Genomic DNA, 10,168 nt, shown 5'->3' on the forward strand with positions numbered 1-10,168 from the left:
TACACCTTATAGATAACACTAGATACACCTTATAGATAACACTAGATACACCTTACAGATAATACAACAGTCACGGACAAAACTAGATACTTAACTTACCGTTATTTACTAATTGTTGTATATACATAAAAAAAAAAAATTAAAAAAAAAAACCACAACAAGACATTTAACATGACATACATACATATACACGCACTCACACACACAACTGGAGACTTACTCATGGTTTAGCATAACACTCACTTCACTCAACATCATCAGCTTATTTATCATCATAAAATGAATGACTTCATCGTCGCCTTCATCATCATCATCATCATCATCATCATCATCATCATGTCATAATGACATTTCTAACCAAATGTGACCTTGACAGTGGGTAAAGGTCATTCAAATGATGTGATAGCCCTTCATCCAAATATCAACATTCTGGGCCTCATGAATAATCAGAAGAAGTAGTTTGACCCTGTGACTTTGTAAGTCAAGGTCATTCATTTGAACAAACTTGGTAGCCGTTCATCCAAGCATGCTAATGGCCGAATATCTTCATCCTGGGCCTTTTGATTATCCAGAAGAAGTCGTTTAAACATTTTAAACATATTTGATCTTGAATACAAGTGAAGGTCATTCATTTTAACAAACTTGGTAGCCCTTCATCAAAGCATGCTTATGGTTAAATATTATCATTCAGGGCCTCATCGTTATTCAGAGGATGTCGTTTAAAGATTTGAAACATTTTAACATAGCATTTATTAATTAAAAGTGGTATTTGTTTATAAATTTAATTACGTAAGATCTTAATGCAAATGCATATCGATGTTTGTGTTCTTTGACAGAGCTCTGGCTGGACATACAGTGGCAGTATAATACGGACTTTTACTAATCAGACTAATGGTAGCAGTATTTATGTGGCTCAAGGGAACATGCAATTTCTCCAAAGCATCCTTGGTCAGCAATTTTAGATCTGGGAGTACAATTTGTACCGGTTTTGGCGGAAGTATATAACTTACACTGAAACCGTTTAGATTGTCGACTGCCAACACTGTACTGCGCTGGTCTTGGTAGCACAAGAAACCGAAGCCTTTAAACTTGCCAGTCGCTTTGTCACGGACCAGATTGACATTCACTACCTCACCGTACCTAGAAACACAGGGAAGAAAAAATTAATGAAAGCAACAGTTCATCAATTCATTGATAATTTCTTACAATTGCTTTGGTGAATTGGCATTGTTATTTTTAGAACGGTATCCAATGAAATAGAATCATTGTATTGACTTCTTGAGGTCCTTTTTCAGTCCAACAGATTACTGAACAAGAGGCCCAAGGGCCTTAGCGGTCACCTGAGTTATTTTATAGGTACTGGTAGCTCAATTTCATTGTGGAGATGTGATGTGGAAATCAACATGTAAACTAAGTGAAATCAAAGGAAAAGAATTCTAAAATATTGGTAAATTTTCCCGTGTAATCCACTCGTCCACCAAAGATAATTCTGACCAAGTTTGAATAGTTTCCTGCTGAAAATGGATAAAATTTACCAAAAGTGTTATTTCCCTATATAAACTATAGTAAACTTAAACCCCCTCCCAAAGGGGGAACGGATAGCGGGGGGTACTGAAATTTACAATTTTAACAAAGCCCCTGATGATCTTTTCAGCCATGCAAAAAAAATTGACTGTAGTACCTTTGAGTGTGGAGAAGATTTTTGAAATATTGGTTAATTTTCCCTTTGGGGCCCCGCCCCTGGCCCCTGAGGTTGGGGTAGGAATCCCAATTTTACGATTTGATACCATCTTCTTGCATGGATGATTCTCACTAAGCAAGAATAATTTCCTACCGAAAATTGTCAAAATATACCCAAAAGTGTTATTTCCCTATATAAACTAAAGTAAACTTTACCCCCTCCCTAGGGAAGAACAGATGGCCTGGGGGTACTGAAATTTACAATTTAAATAAAGATTCTGATGATCTTTCCATCCATGCAAGGAAATTGACTGTAGTACCTCAGAGTCTGGAGAAGAAGATTTTTGAAATATTGGTTTATTTTCCCTTTGGGGCCCCACCCTGGCCCCAGGGGTTTGGGTAGGAATCCCAATTTTACAATTTTGTAGCCTCATCTACCAAGGATGATTCTCATCAAGTTTGAAAAAATTCCATCCACTGGTTCTTGAGAAGAAGTCGAAAATGTAAAAAGTTTACGACGGATGACAACGGACGGAAAGCGATCACTATACCCGCAAATTTACGGTAGCTCAGGTGACCTAAAAACTTCTTTTAACACTTAGAAAGCACAGATAAGATAAATGAAACTGACACATATCAATATATCATGAATAATGTCATTTAATGAGGTCATACTTACTGTGATAATGCAAATGTCACCCACTGTGATTTTACTTAACACTTAGTCAACATCTGTGTCACCTTCTACAAGGCATACGCTAATGTGGGACACTTCAGATGTTGACCTCAATGAGGTTATTTTTTCCCTAAATAATGCTGCCATACCTTATATCATACTTACTGTGAATTACACAGATGAGGCTTCTTTGAGATCATACTTACTGTGAGAACATATGTGTATATCACAACACCCTCCTTGAGATCATATTTACTGTGAGAACATGTGTATATCACACCACCCTCCTTGAGATCATATTTACTGTGAGAACATGTGTATATCACAACCCCCTCCTTGAGATCATATTTACTGTGAGAACATGTGTATATCACAACACCCTCCTTGAGATCATATTTACTGTGAGAATGCAGCTGTTTTCGCCCTCAATGAGGTCATACTTACTGTGAGAACACACATATGATGTCGCCCTCAGCAGGTACTTACATGTACGGTGAGAACACACATCTGACATTTCCTTCAGTAAGATCATGCTTACTCTGAGAACACACATATGACATTTCCCTCAGTGAGGTCATACTTACTGTGAGAGCACACATATGATGTCACCCTCATCACGTACTTACATGTACGATGAGAACACAATAATGACATTGCCCTCAGTGAGGTCATACTTACTGTGAGAACACACATATGACGTCGCCCTCATTGAGGTCATACTTACTGTGAGAACACACATATGATGTTGCCCTCAGTGAGGTCATACTTACTGTGAGAACACACATATGACGTCGCCCTCAGTGAGTTCATACTTACTGTGAGAACACACATATGACGTCACCCTCAGTGAGTTCATACTTACTGTGAAAACACACATATGACGTCGCCCTCAGTGAGTTCGTAGGGGAGTCCTCCTAGGAATACCCAGGCACTGTCCTTATACTTGTCATGCCACGACTTCTTTCCAATCAGTCCAAGCTCCAACTCCTTCTTGTTCAGCTCCTGAGTATTCCTTACATTTCTGTCAATAAATTTTAATAAAAAAAAAAAAGTGAATAAAATCATGTTCCCCTATTAGCCATATGTGCATTTGTTTTGCACTTATTGATCCTGTTACCTGACGGTGTTTGACCTTTAACCTGGAGGTATTTAACCAGTTACCTGAAGGTACTTTACCTTCAACCTGGAGGTATTTAACCTGTTACCTGGATGTGTTAAACCTTTAACCTGGCCGTGTTTGACATTTAACCTGGAGGTATTTAACCTTTAACCTGGAGGTACTTAACCGTCAACCTGGAGGTATTTAACCTGTTACCTGGATGTGTTAAACCTTTAACCTGGAGGTATTTAACCTTTAACTTGGAGGTATTTAACCTTTAACCTGGAGGTATTAAACCAGTTACCTGAAGGTACTTATCCTTTAACCTGGAGGTATTAAACCTGTTAACTGGATGTGTTAAACCTTTAACCTGGCGGTGTTTGACCTTTAACCTGGAGGTATTTAACCTTTAACCTGAAGGTACTTAACCTTTAACCTGGAGGTATTAACCTTCAACCTGGAGGTATTAACCTTCAACCTGGAGGTATTTAACTTTTAACCTGGTGGTGTTTGACCTTTAACCTGGAGGTATTTAACCTTTAACCTGGCGGTGTTTGACCTTTAACCTGGAGTATTTAACCTTTAATCTGGAGGTAAAGGTTACAGTCAATGACCTGAATTTAGTACTCTTTACATTCTTTGTGGGGGAAGTGGAGACACACTCTATTTTTACATGATTATTTGAATCCCCTTTGACCAATAATGCTCCAGACCAAGTTTGGTGATAATCCCTTCTGTCTTTCTGGGCTAGTAGCATTTTAAAAGAAAAGAAACAGTAGATAACTCACCTTCACACCAGATGAGCAAAAAACTTTTCACAAAGCCATGCCAATCTGTTGCGTTCATGAAAAAGAATCGCGATGGAATATACAGGCCTATAAAGCAAGACCTCGACCACAGCTAACATGTACATACACACCACCACAGCTAACAGGTATATACCGGATAACTTTCAATTAAAAGTTTTTCAGTCATCGAGCCACTTTTTGTACATTAATGAGGTTGATCTCAGCCACAAGCCTAGACCCTCGGTGTGATTGGCTGGAAACACAGCCATTTTTCACTAAAATAACCAGCCAATCAACACTGCATATTTCGCCACTAGGCTGACGTCAACTTCATGAATATACAAAAAGTGGCACGATGACTGCAAAAAATTGGAAACTCTGAAATGGCGTTTGTTGTTTGAGAAAACGGAGATCATTCCTCAGGAGAACACATTTTAAGGCATATTATTATAAGAGGTTTTTAAAAGAAAAATTATCCATCTTTCCAACGGTGTTAAGCATTTTTTCATACATCAACAAGAAATGATGTTTTTGATGTAAGAAAGTTAAGTGAGGTCGACTTTTCAACATCGAGAGCTTTCCTTCTCATATACATGATCATTGGGGTTGTCATTTTTACCGAAAATTGATCTAAACCCCTAAACATGTAAAATTACATTGAACACCTTAGTTTAGGTCCAAATAACATTCCAAATCGTGTTCTAAAAGAGTGTGCAGACCACATAGCACCCATTCTGACACAAGACCACACTAACAACCGGTGAGCTACCAGTAGACTGGCTAAGTGCAAACATTTATAGATAACACCAGTCACTGACAAACATTTCCTGCATCTTACAAAAGGGAGACAAACACCCAGCAGCAAATTATCGTCCGGTATTACCAACATCAGTGCAAAATCCTAGAACACATCATGTATATACAAACATATATATTGGACCATCTGGACAACCATGGCTTCCAATCAGGATACTCATGTGAAACACAACTCATTACCACCATTGACGACCTACTGAGATCTTTTGACCGTGGCAAACAAGTGGACATGGCAATACTTGACTTCCCCAAGGCCTTGGACACCATTCCCCATGACAGACTACTCCACAAGCTGGAGTCATATGGGATCAGAGGACCTCTGCATCAATGGCTAAAAACCTTCGTAACTGGCAGGAAGATGCGAGTAGCCCATAGAAGGAGAACTCTCTGAAGAGGCCACTGTTAAGTCGGAGTCCCACAAGAAACAGTACAAGGACCCCTACTTTTCCTTTGCCACATAAATGACTTGCCAGACTCTGCGAAATCAACGGTCAGGCTTTTCGCAGAGAGAAACAACCTCGAACACAGACCATGAAGCACTTCAAGACGACCTTAAACAACTCAAAACTTGGACTACAAACTGGGGGATGAAATTTAATGCCAAAAAATGTTACATTCTTTGTATTAATTAATAAGAAGAAAGAGCAAAAAACATACCAGCTTATTTGATGTGAAATTATTTTTTAATTTTAACTTCACTTCATCAATATTTTACCGCACAGGAACCTCTCTGCAAAAATATCAGCATCTTAGTACACATATTTAATGAATGACAAGCTTCCAAATAACTTGCAGTTAAAACTTTAAACATTGATGACCTTAAAAAAAGTAAAGTACAAAACAGGTCGAAAATTTCAAAAATTTGAAATTATTTATTAATTTTAACTTTGAACACTACATCAATAGTATATCCCACAGGAACCTCAATGCCAAATATGAGCATCCTCAAGCGTCTAAATAACTTGCAGGTAAAACTTTAACATTGATGTGTTTAAAAAAAGTTAAGTACAAAAAATCAAAATTTGAAATTATTCATAAATTTTCACTTCACTACATCAATATTATACCGGGGGCACAGGAACCTCCATGCCAAATATCACCATCCTAGTGCACATGTTTAATGAATGACAAGCTTCTAAATAACTTGCAGGTAAAACTTCAACATTTTCACGCTGATACTCATGGCGACACTCACCCCGAGGGTAATGCTATAGTTCTGTTCTTAGAAAAAAGGCCAGTTCCACCCTAGGCTTCCTACGCACAAACTACAACACTGTCCCAGAGAATGTAGAAAGACAGCATACATTGCCCTTTTCAGATCCATCCTGGAATACGAATCGAGCCATAATCTGGGACCCATACATAAATTGGAAAGTGTTCAACATAGAGGGGCGTGTTTCATCCAGAGCGACTATACAGAACAAGGGAAAAGGGATTCATGACAAAACTACTCAAAGAGCCACAACTTCCATCACTAGCGTCAGTGAAGGCAAATTCGTCACATTAGTAAGGGTTTCTGTTAATAATTCGACCAAATAGGCATGTATCAAAATGCCGACGAGTACCAGTACAGAAGAAGTTCACCTGAAATGCCTATAAATAAACATTGTTGTAATCACGCAGCAACATTTGTGACGTCATCAGGCCTTCCGTGGTTTTGCTCAAAGTTGCAGGCAGTTTTGCCACCTTCAAACATTTAACTAATTTACAAGTAATCTAAATGTTTAAATGTAAAATCTTGTATGTTTATGTTACACAAGCTGTACTGATACGAACAGCTCCAAATGTGTGTGTGTAACAATGATTAACATTGAAATACATGGCTTTTCTTAGTTGTGATAGTTAGTTTTCGGTAACTTGGAAGAAACTGATTACCCCCCACCCCCGACTTTTTGGATAATTTGTCACATGTACGTCTCCGATAGTCTTGCACGTCAACGGGACATATCTGACAATTTAAAACGATTTTCTTGGGCTTGAAAACTTATTCAACAAAGATTGCCCGGACAGGTGTTGTAAATGTACTTACTTTTTCATGTAAAATTCAGTCTATGGTAACTGTAGGTCTCAACGTACAACCAGCATGCGATTGTACAGCAGCACTTGCAGGCCGACAACAAATTCCTTTCAGATATAAATCTAGAAAATTTCTAGATGATATTTTAATTTAAGCGTTGTAAGATTGTTGAACGTAAGACGCAGACAATACTTTTAAAAAGATACTGGTTGATTGTATTCTAAATACACATTGCATGAAAATTAAAACTGACGAATTATCAAATCGCGAATCTTTCCAATCGTCATTTCCATAAACTTGCAGTGGATCGTCAGTACATTGTACATGTACCAAAGTACACTGGTAGAAAAAAAAAAATAGCGTTAAGATATGGGTATTTTCATATGTATGTAATAAATTTACACTAAACAACAACCAACTGCATGGCCTCAGATTAATGAGTTTAGTTGACGTGATGTCCGTCGCACAGACCAATTTTTTAAGATTTGTTCTGTTACAAGATATTTCATAACTGTTTTGATTAAAAGTATAGCTTTTCCCTTCTTATACCTCTTCTTGTCAAAATATTTGAAGGCTTTAACTGTGTTGAAGACTATGGCGACGTTATTTACGTCACATCTTATGTATTATGACGGCATATGGCATTTTCGTCACAGGGTGAATTTGGGTGCATGGTGAATTTGCCTGCACTACAGTAACGTTAGCATAAAGACGAAAACAACAGAGATTAACATTCTGGTATATAAAATCATGAAGGAGCAAATTCCATCAATGCCTTATCAATGCCTAGCAAAGACTTCATTCATTTCCAGCATGAGAAAAGGAAAACATGACAGCATGAATTCGAGGACTGCGAGGACTGTGAGACATCAAGACCAATTCCAAATTCAATCAGGAACGATAACAGAGCAGTCATACGCCAGCACGAGAAAAGGAAAACATGACAGCGTAAATTCCAGGACTGCGAGACATCGAGAGACAAGACCAATTCCAAATTCTATCATGAACAATAACAGAGCAGTCACAATAATACCCGACAGCAATACAGAACAATACAGAAACTCATTCTTGGTGTGAACAGACACAGAATGGAACCACCTGAACGATAACACAGTCGAGGCGCAAGGAATAGAGGCATTTAAAGCATCACTCCCTACTAATTCCTGTAGGAACTCTATCTAAATCAGCGATTTATAATCGTTATTAATCTCTGATTTAGATAGAGTTCCTACAGGAATTACACTCCCTACCAACCGAAGCTAAGTATCGCATGCGTACTAAACTCCCTACATTTAAAAAACAGACAACAGTTTGTTCCACATACACGAGCAGGCCCTAGGTTCGACCGGTTAGCGAAGATGATATATACAGCGTGGTTTGATACACATTAGGACGCTCGCAAGGTTATCCCAATAGATCCTCGGTATTTATCCATCCGAGTGTTCGGACTGATCGTTAATACCAACGTTAGTAGGTCTACTGTGAAAATCATCTATCAATATGACGAAGCTGTGATAGGAATACTCACGTTAAAGGGTTCATCTTTGCCTAAAATGTATAATCTTCAACCTAACGATGCCTTTCGTACGGCACAAACTTCAGCCGCAGTTGCGTATTTCTCAACCGGAAATGGATGTTTAGTAGAAAGTGAAAGTAAAAGTAGATCAGTAAAAAAAACAAGGCTATTTAATTTATCCAAAACAAAACTTTCCTAGACGGATGGCCATTAGTGATGTGTTATTCCTGACGGATAGGAGATATTGTTGTCATTTTTTTTAAATTACAAGAGGTCCAATGGGCCTGCACCGCTCAACTGGTTTTGATTTCACAATTGTAACCTTAAAAGTGGTAAAGAAGCTATAGGCAAAATATCAGTGTCTTGACTCAAAGTTATTAAAAAGAAGCTTTTTAAGATTTAAGCACATTTGACCCCTGCGACCTTGAAAGTCAAACAATGACATTAAGTCCGCACACGGACAGTTAAATCGCTCCAACCTTGGAGTCTTTGTCCGTTTTATTTTATAGCCCTTCATCCCAGAATGCAACTTGACAAATACAACCACCCTATACCTTTTGTTAATTGAGAAGATGATTATTAAAGATTAAGTAACAAATGACAAGATGTGTCCTTGAAAGTGTGTCAAGGTCATTCACATGAAAACTTGAAAGCTCTTCATCTGAGCATGCATTTTTATTATTTAGAAGGAGTCATTTCAAGTTTATGTATGAAGGTAATGCATTTGCCCAGAGGGCCTGTATCGCTCACCTGGATAATAAAACAACCACGGGGAAATATTCTTATTTACATAAAATACATCCAATGGTTCAGAAGAAGAAGGATTCTAAAGATTTCAACCTCAAATTTTCCTATTGGGCCCCGCCCCTCTGCACCCAAAGGGGCCACACCTTCCAGTTATAAAAAAAAACTTCACCCAAGGATGCTCCAGGTCAGATGCACCCAGAGGGACTATACCCACCATTTACACAAAATTTAGACCCCTTTGCCCATGGATGCTCCAGTCCAAATTTGGATAAAATCTCTCCAATGGTACAGAAGGAGAAGGATTTTAAAGATTTAAACCTCAAATTCCTCTTTTGAGCCCCGCCCCTCTGCACCCAAAGGGGCCACACCCACCGTTTATACAAAACTAAGTCGTCTTGGCCCAAGGCGGCTCAAGACCAAATTAGGATCAAATCCCTTATCCCTACGGTAGGAGAAGAATGTCAAAGATGTTACCTCGATTTCCCCTATTGGACCCCGCCCCTCTGCCCCCAGAGGGTCCAAACTCACAAATTATACAAAACTGAGTCCCCTCGGCCCAAGGATGCTCCAGACCAAATTGGGATGAAATCCCTTAATCCCTATGGTAAAAGAAGGATTGTAAAGGTTTTACTTCTATTTCCCCTATTTGGACCCACCCGGCCCCAGGGAGGGCCACACCAATCGTTTATACAAAATTTAGTCCCATTGGGGGTCACGTGGTCACGTGGGTACGGACTTAGCGATAAATACTTTTTTGGCCACTTTGGAAATTGACAATGAACTGAGTCCCCCACGGTGACTACTACTTACCACGTACTGGTATCACTAT

General features: G+C 38.7%; 1 protein-coding gene across 1 annotated transcript; it reads right to left on the reverse strand.

Moving 5' to 3' along the window:
* Nucleotides 1-854: 854 nt before the first annotated feature.
* Nucleotides 855-8,686, reverse strand: LOC110441381 (RNA-binding motif protein, X-linked 2-like; the record flags this gene model as incomplete). The annotated part of the gene is made up of 3 exons (XM_021484499.1): nt 8,605-8,686; nt 3,219-3,377; nt 855-1,140 (listed from the first exon to the last, which is right to left on the reverse strand). Coding segments are annotated over exons 1-3 (459 nt in total), but the record flags the coding sequence as incomplete, so codon positions are not given.
* Between the last annotated feature and the right edge of the window lie 1,482 nt (nt 8,687-10,168).

The sequence above is a fragment of the Mizuhopecten yessoensis genome, unplaced genomic scaffold (genome assembly GCF_002113885.1).
Source record: "Mizuhopecten yessoensis strain PY_sf001 unplaced genomic scaffold, ASM211388v2 scaffold715919, whole genome shotgun sequence".
In the NCBI taxonomy this organism is placed as follows: domain Eukaryota; kingdom Metazoa; phylum Mollusca; class Bivalvia; order Pectinida; family Pectinidae; genus Mizuhopecten; species Mizuhopecten yessoensis.